At 44.3% G+C, this 17,893-nt stretch overlaps 1 protein-coding gene across 5 annotated transcripts in view; it reads left to right on the top strand.

The window, feature by feature from the left end:
* The first annotated feature begins 2,352 nt into the window (after window positions 1-2,352).
* Window positions 2,353-17,893, top strand: part of atg7 (ATG7 autophagy related 7 homolog (S. cerevisiae)) — a 226,296-nt gene continuing 210,755 nt past the window's right edge. For 3 of the 5 annotated variants that reach the window (XM_069939867.1, XM_069939868.1, XM_069939866.1), the window contains exons 1-4: window positions 2,353-2,518; window positions 2,630-2,684; window positions 9,731-9,848; window positions 17,809-17,886. In XM_069939867.1, coding sequence (XP_069795968.1) covers window positions 2,389-2,518; window positions 2,630-2,684; window positions 9,731-9,848; window positions 17,809-17,886 — 381 coding nt within the window. In that variant the 5' untranslated portion in view covers window positions 2,353-2,388. Of the gene's footprint in view, window positions 2,526-2,629; window positions 2,685-8,655; window positions 8,894-9,730; window positions 9,849-17,808; window positions 17,887-17,893 lie in introns of those variants that run through there. The other 2 variants (XM_069939869.1, XM_069939870.1) reach the window with 2 other exon arrangements.

Here is a 17,893-nt window from a genome sequence, read left to right as displayed (position 1 = left end):
GTTCAGTCCAAACTTTCCGATTTTCCCAAGATTTCAGGAAAAAAAAAATCGATTTATTTTTTGACATAGAGGCTCAATATCAATTATTTATAATAAATTGATGGACTTGAAAATAGCTTTGTTAGTTAAGATCAAGAGTGATTGGGAGCATAACTTGGATTGGTCACTTACAGATGAGGACTGGATTATCATTCTAAATTTGATTTCTGTGCATGACATTGTTGTAACTCAAAGTGGGATATAGAGCACATATTTCAAAAGTTAAACTATCCTGCTTTTATTCTGATATTGACCCATTACGTGATAAATGCAACAAATTTTAGGTTTCATTGATACATGTTTTGAGTTTACCCTCGTTTAGAAAATTTTTGGAAAAATTATTTTCAAACTTTATCAGTCATTTTTAGGGTCAAATGATAACCTTTCCCCTTGACTGCTCTATTTATTTTATCAATTTTTCCAACGACCCAGAGGAAACAACACTCCAGTCAACATCCAGCAAAGCAGTTATCACTTTGATGAAAAATGTGCTTGAGGCAGGGAGTTCCTTGTGAAGTCCTATCAAACGACGGTCCACAATTTTCCGAGCGGTGAATTTGAGCCCTTTGCTAATACTTGGGGGTTTCGACATATAACTTCAAGCTCACATCACCCAAAGTTTAATGACATAGTGGAGAGTTCTGTTAAGGTGGTGAAAAGCCTCATGAAGCACATGATGGACGGATATGAAGTCTAATGATTAACAGATATGCGCCACTACAGAATGGCCTTTCTCCTGCCCAAATGCTGATGGGTCAACGCATACGGACCAACCTTCCAAAGCGTGAAAATCTGTAGATGCCCAAAGGAGTGGACAAGGTCAAACAGGCTTCCTTTGCCTTTGGCTTGGCTTTGCGGACGAAGATTTATGGAGGGGTATGTCCACATCTGCTGCAGGCTCGTTGGTGACTGACAAGTCTGATGTGGGACAGGCAGGCATGGTTACAGTGGTTGCAGGGGAAAATTGGTGGGTTGGGTTTTCCCCTTCCAGGCTAAAGTGGAAGTAAAACAGAAACAGCATCGTGACAAGGACTGCAAAAAGCCGACCAGTCCTGAAGCCTGAAGTTCGAGTCCGAGATCACAATTCTGGCCCAGGGGCCATGCACAAGGAAATAGATCTACGTTCCTCCCAGATCCAGAGGGAGGGACCCCTCTGAGAAGGAACCATGTGGATTGATGACCCATGGCCATGATCCGTCACCTGTCAGTGCACAAAAGGGTCCAGCACCTGTAGAAAGGAGCACGTTGTTCCAAGTTGACACAAATACTAATGCAAACACACAGCAGAACAAAAAGAACCGTGAAACGCCCCCCCCCCCCCCCCCCAAGAGTCTGAGGGAAAGCAGATTGGGCCACGGAATGTGCCTTGTTTGTTATTCATTTTTTCAGGGGGGGGAAATGTGTTATTAGGTGTGTATGAGTTACAGTTTCCAGTGGGACAAAAAGTGCACTACAACATGGTTCAAGCAGCTCGACACATTACGTTGTTGAAACCATACACTCAACCTTCCTCCTGGAACAAACCGCCGACACGGAGGATTAAAAAAAATCACAGCCTGCCCCCCCCACACACTCCCTCCTTTCACCCCATCCCCTCTCCACCCCTTCACACCCCATCCCCTCCCCACCCCATCCCCTCCCCATCCCCTCACACCCCATCCCCTCCCCACCCCATCCCCTCCCCACCCCATCCCCTCCCCACCCCATCCCCTCCCCACCCCATCCCCTCCCCACCCCATCCCCTCCCCACCCCATCCCCTCACACCCCATCCCCTCACACCCCATCCCCTCACACCCCATCCCCTCACACCCCATCCCCCACACCCCATCCCCTCACACCCCATCCCCTACCCACCTACCCCTCACACCCCATCCCCACCCCACCTACCCCTCACACCCCATCCCCTCCCCACCCCCTCACACCCCATCCCCTCCCCACCCCCTCACACCCCATCCCCTCCCCACCCCCTCACACCCCATCCCCACCCACTCACAACCCCACACCCCATCCCCTCCCCACCCACCCCTCACACCCCATCCCCCACATACCCCATCCTCTCCCCACATACCCCATCCTCTCCCCACATACCCCATCCTCTCCCCACATACCCCATCCTCTCCCCACATACCCCATCCTCTCCCCACATACCCCATCCTCTCCCCACACCCAACAACCTCACACACACCACACCCCATTCCCGCCCCACACCCCCACCAACACCATGCATGCGCCGCCGTCCTCTTCCCTGCCGGGAATGGGGCGCTTTCCCAGTGACGCCATCTGGCCGCGCCGAGGCGCGGTGACGTCGTAGAGGTGCGCCCGCCGGCAGCGCGGAAGTGGAGCTCAGAATGGAGCTGCAGTTTGCGCCCTTTGGCAGCGCTTTGGACGTCGGGTTCTGGCATGAACTCACCCGGAGAAAGCTGAACGATTACAAGCTGGACGAGAGTCCCCGCAACATCAGGGGATATTACTACAATGGTACCAGGTTCACAGCCGGCTCTATACTGAAGTTTTAATCTCTGGTGTAAAACACCATCCTGCAAATTAAAAAAAACCACTAGAATTAAACTGTATTTTCTTATTCGAAAGGTGATCCAGCCGGACTGCCAACTCGACTAACTTTGGAGTTCAGTGCGTTTGACGTGTGAGTAATTGTACTTTAGGTATTTTGCAAACGGTCGTAAAGGCATTTCGTTCTTTTAATCGCTCTACTTCGTCTTCCATGAAACATCTCGGACCTGCAGCTGTTTATGGGCCTGTGATTCACGATTCCAGGGCACAAATGTATATGATCCCCACGCTGATTCGGCTTTGGTTGAATTAAATCCGACTACAAGCAGTTATTGTTCATAAACCTGAGGTCATTGGAATTGAAACATCACTGTTAGTAACCAGGCATGTGTAGAAGTAAGGGTCTTTCTAGTTTGGATTGGTATTTGGTTAGTATATCAAACATGTTAGCACATTAATTCATTAATCAAATATTAAAACATAAATACAACTTGGTTAATGCTTATGCTGGGACATTTGCAGATAACTAAAGACAGTATGTGTCAGGGCATTTTGAGTGTGTTCCCTGACAACCCAGCCAAGCTGAAATTCCATTAGCCCTGGCCAAGCAGAACTAGAGGCACTGGAATGTGTGTTGCCAACATCCTGGCTGATAACTTCCAACAGTCTTGTTTAGAAGCACTGGAATGTGTGTTGCCAACATCCTGGCTGATAATTTCCAACAGTCTTGTTTCTCTCTGGAATCATGTGATTTGGAGGAATCAAAACTGTAAAAAAAAATTACCTGAATGGAAGGAGACACATCTGTGGGCTTGGTGCACATTATGGTGCATCATGCAGACGGACATTGCATTGCATAATGCTGATGGGATCATGCTTGCTGCCTAGGAGGTGACTGTTTTGAGATTGGTTAATGTCAGATAGTGTTGAAGAATTTAAATCCGTGCATTTGCGTGTTTGGGAAACGCCTTGATCCTCAAGGACATCCCACAGGCCTGCGTATCAAATAAAGAGAATTGACTGAAGAAAAGTCTGAGTCCTTCATTCCGCAAGGGAGTCAACTGCTGATGGGACCTCAGAACCTGGATTGAGGATTCTCCACAAATGTGGCTGATGTTCAGTCTGGTATTCTCAATTGTACAAACTTAGTTATAAATGCCCTGAGGGGAAGGGGTAGAGAACAAGAGCTGTGTTGTTGAAGGCAAATTCTTATTGAAGTGCCACTGATAACATGGGATAATTTAAAATTGCTAAATGTCTTGGTCCATTAGTTACTGCAGTGATTCCTGTTCAGTGCTGGTTATTAAATTTTGCATAGTCTACAGTTCCTGTTATTCTATCAAGCTGGCAAAATACTGTCATATTTTATTGTTAGTTAATGGGGTCCCGCATCGGACTTGTCAGCCACAAACGAGCCTGCAGCTGACGTGGACATTTACCCCCTCCGTAAGTCTTCGTCCGCGAAGCCAAGCCAAGAAGAAGAGATTATAAAATGTGCATAATGTGGCCACTTAAAAAGTGGAAATGATTAAAGCAACAATTTGTATTGAGATATTCAGCACAGGACACTGATGTAAACATTTTTGTTCTCAGGATGAACAGTGCCATGACAGATGCAACTTTGTTTACAATAGACGTCACTATCGCTGACAGAAAATACCAGTAATATTATTTGGAACAAAATGTCAAGCTCAGTTATATTCCCCTTTATTCAAATTGTTCCATTGAAATTCTCATCCCCATCCAAACACAAATGTGCTGAGTTTTCATTTTCACTGATCAGGAGTCACTGACCTATCATTAGTTTGAGACCAACAAATATGTTTTCTTGGTCTGGGGATCATGCACGTTAAGATTTGGAGATCTACTTTTAGTCTTTTTATGTGTTGTATAAGATTGAAATGCACACAAATAATTGGAAGGATCTGGAATTTGAGGAATTAAAATGTGTCATGATCAAAACAGTTGCTTTGAGCTTAATCACACATGGATCGTCGTAGATTTCCAATTGTATGTTATTTTTGTTTTGTCCAGTTAAAGACTGAAGAAAGTACATTGTTTTAATTTGAGCCAGTTTATTCCAGGGAACCTATTTAGTAGAAATAATCCTAGGTTTTGCTCCCCCCGCAGTGCAACTATGGTCTCGAAATCAAATTGCCAAAGAGAAATGGTTTAACTTATCATTGTGGCAGTGGTGCCACTGGGGTTGGTGTCACTGCGGTAACTCATGGGGTCACACCCCTTTTATCCCTCCCACCCTTGCCATGGACCCCCTCCCTTACCAGACCGGACAGAATCCTTAATAATGTTTTTTGTTTTGATGCTACTCGCAAATCATGATTCCCGTTTATCACTGAATGTAATGGCAATAATAGTGAGATAAACAATGAGCAAAATTAAAATTGCACCTTTAAATTATAGTATCATACGCACAGCCTGAATGTATTTATATTTACACAGTTTCTTTTCATTGCTACTTTATTCTCAAAAAAGTTATTCCCAAATACTAATTACCACAATATTGTTGCTAAAACACCAGAAAATTTGACAAAAACAGTGACTATAAAAACACCAGCAGCAATGAAAACAACAGCGCAAGCTTATAGTGCGTGCAGACGAAATCATGTGATTCAAAGCAACATTGTAATTGGGTAATAATCACAGCTCTGACTGGAGTACATTAGAAGGTTCCAGCAGTAAATTAGCATTGAGTTTTAGCCTTGTAGGTATAGTGATAAATATAAGGTGGGCTGATGAATTTTAAAAAAAATTGTTAGGACTAACTGCAGAGATATTTTTATATTAAAAAATACATTTCTGCTGAAACACTGCAGAAACTTTAATAGACACTCATTTTGGTTTCACCCCCTCTGATGGTGACAGTGACACCAGTGCATTGTGGGATTTGGTTATGTCTGGATTTTTTGGGCTGGCTGCCTGTCCATGTAATTTAAGCAATTCATTGTTGTATTAAATCAATACATTTCAATCTTCAATTCAGTTTTCCTTTTGCTTTTCTGAATTGTACTTTGTGATTTAAAAAAAAATCTTATTGTACCATTTACTCGGTGACCATCAACCCAAGCACCACAAGGCTGCTTGCTGAGATCCCTGCTCTATTCCTTGTACACTCATGACTGAATCGTCAAGTTCAACTCCAACGCAATCTATAAATTTTCAATAGCTGCCGCGATTGTTGGTTGAATAACTGGAAACGATGAGTCAGAATACAAGATGCGGATCGAGAATCTGGTTGGGTGGTGTCGGGACCACAATTGTAAATTAAAAACGTCATGTTATCTTGCTTTCATCATCAAGGCCAAGGAGCTTATAGTTGATTGTAGGAAGGAGAGATGGAGGGACCACTGACCTGTCCACATCGGCAGAGGTGGAGAGGGTCAGAGTCAACATGTTCCTGGGAATTCATGTATCAGCACACCAAGGCAAACATGAGGAAGTCTGTGGAGATTTGGCATGTCATCAAATACTCTATCAAACCTACACATGTGGACTGTGGAAAATATATTGACTAGTTGGCAGCACAGCCTGATTTGGTAATTGGAGTGAATCCAATGTAAAAATACTCTCCTTGATGAAGGGCTCAAGCCCGAAACATTAGTTATGTATCTTTATCTTTGCTACATAAAGGGCACTGTTTGACCTGCGGAGTTTCTCCAGTATTTGGTGTTTTTACTTCCACCGCGGTGTCTTGAGACTTCCATGATTTACTTTTCATCTTTTTATTTATTATCATTTTTTCATATACAAACTACTTCAGCAAATAAGAATTTTTGCTGCACAAGTAACTTTGTGTAATTTATAAGACAATAAACGTTATTGTGGGGTGGGCCCACCTCACTGACAAAAGATAAAGGAGGAAAAACCCAACACCAACCAACCAATTTTCCCTTGCATCCGCTGCAACCATGCCTGCCTGTCCCGCATCGGACTTGTCAGTCACCAACGAGCCTGCAGCAGACGTGGACGTACCCCTCCATAAATCTTCGTCCGCGAAGCCAAGCCAAAGAAAGAAGAAAGAAACGTTATTGTAATGGAAATACACAAATGCTGGAAAAACACAGCAGGTCAGGCATCATCTAGTAGAACCAGTTAGCCAACGTTTCAGGTCAGGACTTGGTACTTTGATTTCTGCTTTTGGAGAAATCAGAGCCAAAATTGTAAATTTAAAAACTTCATGTTTAGCAATTTATTCTCCTCTCCTTAAAGATGTTTTTGCCTCTTCGGTACAACTTGAGTTCAAGTTTATTATTATCCAACATACAGTATAACTCGACAAAATGGCATTCTCTAGTCCTCAGTGCAAAGACATGAAAGCACACATACAGACAAATGATGCATATGCAGTACATACATAAACATTAAAATAATGTTCAAAAATAGTAGAATCTCAGAGGGATTGAAGAGCAGTATATTCAGCAGTCTCACTGCCCATGGGAAGAAGCTTTTCTTCAGCCCAGCAGTTCTGGCTCTGATATTCCTGTATCTCTTTCCCAAAGGGTGTAGCTGACATAGCTGTGTGCAGGGTAGTAGGGGGCCCTCAAAGATTTTCCAAGCCCTGCTCAAAAATCATCTCAGTCTATCACTTTAATGGGGAGGGAAGGAGTCCCCAGTGATTTTTTTCTGCTGGTCTTGTGGATTGACCTCCGATCTCGTGCTCTATAGCAGGGTTGTCCAAACACACACTGGACCACACTGAAAAATAGGAGTCACAGGTTGAGCCCAGCAGTTTTTAGCCAGTTACACCACAGGTAAAACAGTGTTTTTACACCACAAAACCCCCTGCATCATCAAAACAGTTTAACTGTTGACATTACAGTTGTTTATTGATGTGCTCACATATTACAGTAGGCATTTCTGTATCAGCTGCTCTTAAATGAACATAATAATACTTAAAATTCTCATTCAAAAAGCAGTGTAAAATAAAAGGCTGGGTGCAAAATAAGAACAGGAGAAAAGATCAAGAAAGGGACAAGGCCGTCTGCAACATTCCTCCACAACTCTCAGTGAATACAGTGTCCAGTGTCCACCCGCCCCCCCCCCCCTTAATGATCATGGTGCAATGTGTAAATCTGTAGAGAGGCTGTTAAAGATGGGCTATTACACTTCCCCTTGACTTCTATGAAAAAGTATTCATTTTCCCACCGTGTCTGAAATTTTCGGCACTTCCTCGCTGCTTTCCAACATTTTGGCTCTGCCATGTTTAATCAGCTGAAGTAAAAAGAATTTCTTTACTGAGGTAAATGACTGAGTCTGCGCGCTGTATTTAAATCCGGGACTCCAACCACCTCGGCTCCCTCCCCCTCCTCTCCCCTGAGTCTGCGCGCTTTAAAAAAATACTGAGGTAAATGTTTTCACTGATGAGTAATATTTCAATGGTCAGCCTAGTAGTTGTTCAAAATGGCAGTGACATCTAGTGTTTGAAACTAAGAAGTGCAATTTACATTGCATCGCACTATCGGGTCATCGTCCATTTTATTTTTAAAATTCCTTCTGGGCCACTTATAATTGGGCAATGGGCCTCAGTTGGCCTGGGGGCTGTAGTTTGGCCACCCATGCTCTACAGGAATCATGCCACACTCATGCAGCCAGCCAGGGTCATCTTGATAGAGCTCCTATGTAAAGTTGACAGGATGGTGGCCGTGGGCCTTGCCCACCTCGGTCTCCCCAGGGAGTGCAGCTGCTGTTAAGCCTTCCTAATCAAGTTGACAGGATGGTGGCCGTGGGCCTTGCCCACCTCGGTCTCCCCAGGGAGTGCAGCTGCTGTTAAGCCTTCCTGATCAGTGAGAAGTTTTATGTCCAGCACTTCTTAAGTAGACTCTGAGGAACATGGTGCCCTCCACTCTCTCCACTACCGAGCTATTAATGTGCAGTGGAGGTGGTCATTCCTGGTCCTCTTGATGCCCACAATCATCTCCTTTTTCTTGTCCCCATTGACTTAGGCTATTACTCTCGCACCATTTCATGAGATTTTCCACCTCTGCAGTGCGACTCATTGTTGATGCTGATGAGGCCAACTACTGTTGTGTCATCTGCAAATTTGATGACACTGTTGGAGTTGGATCTGATGTTGCAGTTGTGGGTCAGTAGCTTGAACAAGAACCAGCTGACCACACAGCCTTGAGGTGCACCAGTGCTCAGAGTGGCGGTGCTCAATGTTCTGCTGCCAACCCAGACAGACTGCGGTCTTTTCATTTGGAAGTTCAGGATCCAGTTCCAGAGTGGGGTGTTGAGTCCCAGGGAGGACAGTTTCTCCATCAGCCTTTGGGGAATGATTGTATTAAACGCCGAGCAGAAGTTGATGAGCAGCAGTCTGTTCTTCAGGTGGGTCAGGACGGAGTGGAGGGTCCAGGCTATAGCATCACCAGTGGAATAGTTCCATCAGTAGCTAAATTGAAATGGATCCATTGTCTCTAGGAGATGTGCTTTGATGCATTCCATCACCAGACGCTCGATTCATTTCATAATGTTGGTGGTCATTGCCATAGGGTGATGGTCAATGAGGCCTGTTACGGTCACCAGGATAATGGAAGCTGTCTTGAAGCCCGTAGTGACAATGGACTACTGGAGTGATGCATGGAAGATCTCTGTAAAGATCTCCGTCAGCTGGTCTGTGCAGTCCTTCAGTATCTAATCGGGTACATCGTCTGGCCCTGCCACCTTGAGTGCACATCCTGCTGTAGGTTACACAGCCTTCACCATGAATGCCACAGTGCTGTTTTTATAGAGTTGGGTGGGTGTGGTGGTGCAGAGGATTGCATCACTGTGACATCTAATCCTGCTGTACTTGCAACTGTCAGTAACTAATAACCGCAAGGGTGCACATATTTCCTTTCTATCGTCATGAAACTATGACCCTCCCAGCAACCGTACTTGCCCTGCCATCCAGAATCAATGAGAGGATTGCGCTTCATGTGACACTGAGTTGAACTTAGCTGGCAGGGATTCTGCTTTTAGTGAACAATCACTTGCAAACTTTTGAGCATATAATAAACAATACTGCATACTCTCGAAGCAAAATTCATGACATTTTTCAGGTCAGGCTGCTTAATGATCTGCAGGTTTTGTAAGGACCATTCAATCCAGACCACTTGTACCCTACACATACAGTTGGTGCAATGTGGAATTTTGCTTAAAAAAATGTTTTTCATTTTCTCTTAGTAATGCCAAGGCTTCACCTCGATGTTGCCCTGTTTTGGGAACTCTGTACAACACTAATACTCTCCAGTCCTTTAAATCCACCGATAAGAAAGCCTTGCTGGAACAAGTGGGTAAGGAGGTAAGTGCCAATGCGAAGGGTTCTTTTATTTCTAGGGGAACCTGGGCATTTCATGAGATGCCAAAATTTAAAAATGTTGTTTGAAGAGAGCATTTTTTAAAAAAAGATAAGTGAAAACGGAAAGCTGGAGAAACTCAGCAGGTCAAACGTCAGCTGGTCTGTGCAGTCCTTCAGTATCTAAGCGGGTACATCATCTGGCCCTGCCACCTTGAGTGCTCAACCTGCTGTTGGTTACACAGCCTTCACCATGAATGCCACAGTGCTGTTTTTATAGAGTTGGGTGGGTGTGGTGGTGCAGAGGATTGCATCACTGTGACATCTAATCCTGCTGTACTTGCAACTGTCAGTAACTAATAACCGCAAGGGTGCACATATTTCCTTTCTATCCTCATGAATCTATGACCCTCCCAGCAAACATGTGGCCAATGTTTCAGCTCGAGCCATTCATCAAGGTGTAAGCAAAATGTAGGCAGGTGCCTGAGCAGAATGGTGGGGGTGGAGGAAGAGGAGCACAGTCCCACAGGCAGGGGGTAATAGGTGGATGAGAGAATAAGAGCGTACCAGCAAACAGGGGTAGGGGGGATGGCTCTGTAAAAGGAGAGGAAATGAGGTGGGGAATCTGAGGGAGGAAAGCAGAGGAAATGGGAAGGGAGGGAGAACGGCTAGCGGAAACTGGAAAAAATGATGTTAATGCCATCCCATTGGAGTGCACAGACGGAAAATTAGGCGTTCCCCCTCCAATTTCCAGGGAGTCTTGGTTTCACAGTACATGAAGCCATGGATAGGCATGTCAACGTGGATGTGTGGCATAGAAGTGAAATGGTTGGCCATTGAGAGATCCCGGTCACTGATGCGAACAGAGCGAAGGGGTTCCATGAAGTGATCTCCTAGTATGCATCCAGTCTCCACAATGCGAGCACTCGCTGCATTTGGTAACTCCTGTGGATACACAAATGAAGTGTTTGGACTGTTTGGGCCCCTGAATTGTGGTGAGGGGCCAAAGTGTGGGCACAAGTGTGACACTTCCTGTGGCAGCTGGGGAAAGGTGCCAAGGGTACGATTACTGGGAAGGAATGAGTGAACGAGGGAGTCACGGAGGGAGTGATCCCTACAGAAGGCGGAGAGGGGAAGATGTGTCTGGTGGTGGGATATTGAATTGGAGGTGGCGGAAATTACAGAGGATAATGTGTTGGATGCGGAGGTTGGTCGGGTAATAGGTGAGGGGCCAGTTTGTTGAATCCTGTTTTTGTTGTGTCTGGGAGCAGAGAGGGCAGATGAGCAGGAAGTGGAGGAGATGTGGGCAAGAGCTGAGTTGGTGGTGGTGCAGAAACCACTTTTTTTTTGCAACAAGGAAGATATTTCTGATGAACGAACTGGAAGATCTCAGCTTGGCGATAGATACGCCAGAGACAGAGAAATTGAGACAAAGGAATAGATTCTTGTCGGGGTCTGGGTGTGAAGAAGTGTAGTTGAGGTAGTTGTGGGAGTTGGTAGACTTATTTAAAAAAAAAAGTCTGAGGAAAACTTGTCTCCTGAGATGGAGACAGAGAGATCAAGAAAGGGGAGAGTGTTGCCGGAGATGGACCAGGTGAATTTGAGGTTGGGGTAGATGTTGACAGAATAGTAAATGAAGTTGATGAGCTTATCACAGGTGCATGAGGCAGCACCAATGTAGTCATCAATGTTGTGGAGGAAGATTTGAGGGGCCTTGCCTCTGTAGGCTGCCACCATGGATTGCTCCACAAGCAGACAGGCATAGTTGGGACCCATATGGGTACCCATGGTTACTCTTTTGATTTGGAGAAAGTGGGATGGGTCAAAGGAGAAGGTATTAAGGGTGAGAACAAGATCTGCCAGGCAGAGGAGGGTGGTTGTGGAAGGTGTCTCTTGACAAGAAAGAAACAACGGCCTTTAAGACCTGTGTGGAGGATGGAGGTGTAAAGAGATTGGATGTCCAAAGTGAAAAGAGGTGGTCAAGTTCAGGGAAATGGAAGTCATTGAAGAGATGAAGGGCATGTGAGGTCTCAAGGATGTAGATGGGAGCGACTGCAGCAGGGGAGGGAAAAAAATGGAGGCGAAGTCAGATGATACTAGTTCAGTGGGGGAGTAGCACGTGGAAACATTGGGCCTACCTGAATAATTGGGTTTGTGAATCTTGGGTAGGAGGTAGAACTGGGCAGTGCGGGGATGGGAAACATGAGGTTGGAGGCTGTGGGAGGGTGGTGACCAGAGGTGATGAGGTTAGAGATAGTGTTGCAGACGGTGGCTTGATGTTCTTTCGTGGGGAGATGTATTGAGAGCTGTTGTCTGGCCTCAGGAAGGTAGAGGTCAGTGCATCAAACCACAACAGTGGCCACTCTTGTCTATGGGTTTGATAGTGAAAAGGGATAAGGGATTTTTTTTCTTACCTCAAGATTCCAAAAGGACTTTGAAGCTAATGAAATGATTGTGTAGAAAACATTGAGCTGCTGGAGGAAGTCAAAGGATCATATAACATCTGTGGGTAGAAATGGTCAGCCCATGTTTCAGGTCAACACCCTGTGTAGTTTCCTTTGTAACATCGGAAATTTAGTAGCCAATTTGAATGAAATTCATGACAGCAATCAGTGCATGTTGGTTGAGAGATAAATATTGTCCAGTTTATCAAGAATGATACTGCTACTTTATGGCTTTAGTGATATATAGAACCTTGTAATGTTTACTTTAAAAAGGCATGCATGGTCTGAACCTTGTATTTCATCCTGAAGGTATTTTTGATAGGGTAACCCTCCTTCACTACCCACAGAACTGTCTACCTAATTTCTAACTTCTTCCCTGTGAGAAGAAGTTGTGGAACTCCCTTCCACAGAAAGTTACTGAAGCCAGTTTGTCGAACAGATCCAAAGGGAGATAGATGTGGCCCTATTGGCAAGGGATCAAGGAGCATGGAGAGAAAATAGGAATAGGGTACTGAGGTTGAAAGGTCAGCTGTTCTTGTGATGAATGGTGATGTAGGCTTGAAGGGCTGAATGGCCTTCTGCACCTATTTTCTATAATTCTATGATTGGTCAATTGATATACAGATGAAATTCACTCATGATGATTACATTCACCCTGGATGCTTTCATTATTTCTCTAATTGGGTTTCTGTGTTACCTCAAGGCAAAACTGGGGGCAAAGAGAATCCCATCAGTGTTTGCTTTCCCTGTTATTCCTTATTTCTGCCGAAACTGATTCCACGCCTCAATCTTTTGCACCTATATCATTTCTGATCACTGCATGGTACCTTCCATTTATAAAAGCTTCACCCCATCTCTACCTTTTTGTGCATTCTTTTGGAAGATTGATGTATCTAGAATATTGTTTCCAGGCCTGATCTCCCTGCAACCATGTCTCCATAAATCAGCCTCATTTATTTCTATTTATGCTGTCAACTTGCTTATCTTGGTTTAAATGTTGTATGCATTCAGATTAAAAACCTTGAGCATTGCCTTTTTCCAATCATTACTGAGCCAGATTCCAGTTTTTTTTTACTGCTTGCTATTGTTTATTTATATTTTCCATTCCTTTCTGTCCCACTTAGATTTTCAATCATTCCTTCACTCCTCTCTCACTGCACTGACCCCACACAGGGTTGTCTGCACTTTTGTAAGGCCATTTTTTCTTTTCCAGTATTCTAACTGAATATAATTATTCTAATTTTGGTATTTATTATCTCTGTTTCATTTTGTGTATAATATTGTGTTTTTTTTATACAAAGTACCTATTTGGCTGCAGCAAAGACCAATTTCACAGCACGTATCCATTTTACAATGTGCATCCCAATAAACTCATGATCATTATTATACCTTTTTGATTTATTGACCATTCTGTAACTCGATCTCTTTTTTTTCCCCCTCCTCACCCCCACCCCTCAATCATTTAAAGCCCTGTCTGTGATTCCAGTTATGTAGCTCACTGGGATATTGGTCCCAAATTGGTTCAAATGCACCTCCCCTTAAAATGACTCTCTTTTCCTCGTATAGGTACCAGTGCCCATGCATTGGGATGTGTTTTACGCCTACACCAATCTTTGAGTCACACATGTACTTCTCTAATCTTATTGACTCTCAGGCAATCTGCATGTGGCTTGGGTAATAATTCTGAGATTATTGTTTGCATTTAATTTTTTTCAGTTTTTGTCCTGAGCTGCTTGTAATCAAAGTTGAGTTTATTTTCCATACATACAACCCTTAGATTCTTTATCCTGTGGACGAGGCAGAATTACTACTTATCAATAGTACAAAAACTGTATTCACGAAGATATCTGAACAAATAAAGAGAGGTAAACAAACTGAGCAATACAGAGAGGAAAAATATCAATGACATGCAAAAGTAAGAGTCCTTAAATGAGTGTCTGATTGAGTTTGTCATTGAGGAGTCTGATGGTGGAGGGGTAGCAGCTGTTCCTGAACCTGGTGGTGTGAGTCTTGTGGAACCTATACCTCTTTCCTGATGGCAGCAGTGAGAACAGGGCTTGTGCTGGGTGGTGTGGATCCTTGATGATTGCTGCTGCTCTCTGACGGCAGCATTCCCTGTAGATGTTCTCAATGGTGGGGAGGGTTTTGCCTGTGATGTCCTGGGCTGTGTCCACTATCATTTGGAGGGTTTTATATTGAGGGGTATTGGTCAAGTCAAGTTTACTGTCATGTGATTGCACACATACAACCTGACAAAACAATGTTTTCTGGTCCTTGATGCAAAACATGCAGTCACGTAGCCAGACATCATACACAGACAGACAAACAGTGTATATGCAGGACAAGTATTCATATATACAAAAATATACAAATACGAGTCTCGGATGGTTAGCATAAGCAGTTCATTTGGTTGTTCAGCATTCTTGCTGCCCTTGGGAAGAAGCTGTTTCTCAGCTTGGTGGTGCTGGCTTTGATACTCCTGTATCTCTTCCCCAATGGGAGCAGCTGAAAGACACCGTGTTCAGGGTGGAAGAGGGCCTCAGTGATTTTTGCACGCCCTCTTCAGACAACGAACCTGGTAGATCATGTTGATGGGGGAGGGAGACTCCGTTGATCCTCTCTGCTATTTTTCTGGTCTTGTGGATTGACCGCTGATCCATTTATCTGCAGCAACTCTAGTTCTCTATGATGCAACCGGCAGAGATGCTATTGATAGAGCTTTTGTAGAAGTTTGACGTGATGGTGGCCTTGCCTGCCTCAGTCTTCTGAGGAAGTGCAGTCGCTGTTGTGCCTTCCTGACAAGAGAGGAGATGTCCACGTTAGGTCACGTTAAGGAAATCCAAGGAACTTGATGGTCTCCACTCTGTCTACTACAGAGTTGTTGATGTGTAGTGAAAGGTGGGCGATCCTCGTCCTCCTGAAGTCCACGATCATCTCTTTCATCTTTTCCATGTTGAGACTCAGGTTGTTAGACTCGCACCATTTCACTAGGTTTTCCATCTCTTCTCTGTAGTGCGACTCATCGTTGTTGCTGATGAGGCCAACGACTGTTGTCTTATTGGCAAACTTGATGACACTGGTGGAGCTAGATCTAGTGACACAGTTGTTGGTCAGTAGTGTGAACAGGAGTGGGCTGAGCACACAGCCCTGAGATGCGCCAGTGCTCAACGTGACGGTGCTTGATATTCTGCTACCAAACCGGACAGACTGTGGTCATTCCGTTAGAAAATCCAGTTACAGAGAGGTGTTTCAGGATGGAGTGAAGGGACAGGCAATAGCATTGTCTGTGGAACAGTTGCCTCTATAGGTGAGTTTAAATGGGTCTAGCATCTCTGGAATGTGCTTTAATGTGTTCCATCTCCAGATGCTTGAGCATTTTATAATGATGGAGGTCAGCATTTCATAATGGTGGTGTCCCCATACCAGAACGTGATTTATCCAATCAGCATACTTTCACCACACATCAGTAGAAACTTGCCAGTGTTTCATATGTTATGCTGAACCTCCGCCTACTCCTGAGGAAGTAGAGGCGCTGATGTGCTTTCTTCATGATGTCATTAGTGTGTTGGGTCCAGGAAAGATTCTCTGAGATGGTGACTTTGAAGAATTTAAAATTTCTCACCCTCTCCATCTCTAATTCCCCCAATGATCACTGGATCATACATCTCTGGTTTTCCCTTCCTGAAATCCATATTCAGCTCCTTAGTTTTGGTGATTTGAGTGTGAGGTTGTTGTTGGTGCACCAGTCACCCAATTTTTCAGTCTCCCTTCTGAATGCTGACTCATTGCCCCTTACCCATTACCATGGGTATCGTCAGCAAATTTGCAAATGTTGTTGACATATTGAGCCACATAGTCATCGGGGTATAGGAAGTAGAGGTGGGGAGGAGGGTAAGTACGCAGCCCTGTGGTGCCCTGGTATTGATGCAGATTGTAGAGGAGATGCTCTTGCCAATTATGGTCTGGAGGTGAGGAAATCCAGGATCCAATTATGTTGTGGAGTATTGAGGCCCAGGTCTTGGATGTTGCTGATCAAATTTGAGGAGATGATAGCGTTAAAAGCCAAACTGTAGAAAATAAAAATCATCCTGATGTATTCATCTTTGCTGTCCAGATGTTCCAGGGCTTTGTGTAGAGCCAATGAGATGGCATCTGCCCTTGACCTGTTGCTACAATTGGCAAATTGGAATGGATCAATGTTGCTGCTAAAGCAGGAGTTGATCTGCTTCAACGCCAGCCTTTCAAAACGCTTCATCAGTGTGGATGTGAGTGCTACAGGTCGATAGTCATTTGGCAGGTTGCCATCTTGGGCATCGATACAATTGAGGCCTGTTTGAAACAGGTGGGTACCACATCCTACCTGAGAGAGATGCTGAAGATATTCGTGAATACATTATAAGTTAGCACAGGTTTTTAAAACAATTCAGTACTCTGACTGGACTGGATGCTTTCTTTGGATTCATTCTTCTAAAGACGACCTGCAGTTGTCCTCTGATACAAACAGGAGAGGATCATCAGGGGAGGTGTGCAATGGTGGTTCTTCCTTGTGGTCAAATTAGATGTAGAAGGGAGTGAAGCTTTGCCTTCTCCTGCACTGGATTTGGGTTTGTAGCAGGTTATGTCATTTGGGCTGTCGGGTATCCGTCCAAATCGCCACTGCTCAGGAGATGGCTTTCCATAGGTGGTAGAGTTCTGGATCTCTAGACTGATCTGGCTCTCACCAGGTTCTGGATTTCCTTGTTCATCCAGGGATTCTTGTTGAGGAAACCCCTGAACGATTTGGTGGGGGCCCCTGGATCCCCTGGCTCTTCTATTGTTTTCCTGATTGTAATTCCCTGACTCTGCTAGTGTCTCCCTGAATCAAATCTTGTTAATTAGCAGAGACCAGGAGGAAATGCTCCTTTAGCCACCTACCGGCTATCCAGCGATGTCACACCTCGGCCCAGACAGCCGCCAACAGGTTATGCCCAGGCGTGTGTCAGTCACCCTGCTGCTCCAGATTCTTGCCTGTGGTTTTTTTTTGTTGTTGTAGCATTGGTATTAAATTAAAGTCATTTGCTTTATTTTTGGGACGCAATTTCAAAGGTTTAATTCTGTGCGATTGTTGTGTTATCGCTGCAAACTAAAATTAGAATGCACCTTCCACATTTGTGAAATAGTTCGTGTTGTTAACATTTCTTTCATATAAGATGAGAAACAAAAATTCAGAGAACAACCAATGGTGAAAATTGAGGAAGTGCTGGAAACATTCAACAAGAAAGGCTACGTTTGTGGAATCTACAGGAAACAGGAGTGTCCGATTGGAGACGAAGGGTCTATGGCCTGAAATGTTAACTCTATTTCCCTTTCCACGATGCTGCCTCACCTGATGAGTATTTCCAACATTCCTGTTTTAATTATGAAATCACCGTTCATTTTACTGCTCAAATATGCGTTTTGGTACCTCTGTTCCTATCTATGCATGATCTAGTTAGAAATGTATTATATTTCTCACCTTCCAAATGCAATCCTTTTTCCTGTAGATTTGGGAGGATATAAAATCTGGCAGAGCAATTGAGGATCCTTCAATATTGAGCACTTTTCTACTCTTGACTTATGCTGTAAGTA

Source organism: Narcine bancroftii, chromosome 5 (genome assembly GCF_036971445.1).
Source record: "Narcine bancroftii isolate sNarBan1 chromosome 5, sNarBan1.hap1, whole genome shotgun sequence".
Lineage (NCBI taxonomy): Eukaryota > Metazoa > Chordata > Chondrichthyes > Torpediniformes > Narcinidae > Narcine > Narcine bancroftii.
Note: the sequence above shows the minus strand (reverse complement) of the source record. Positions and strands in the feature narration are given on the sequence as shown.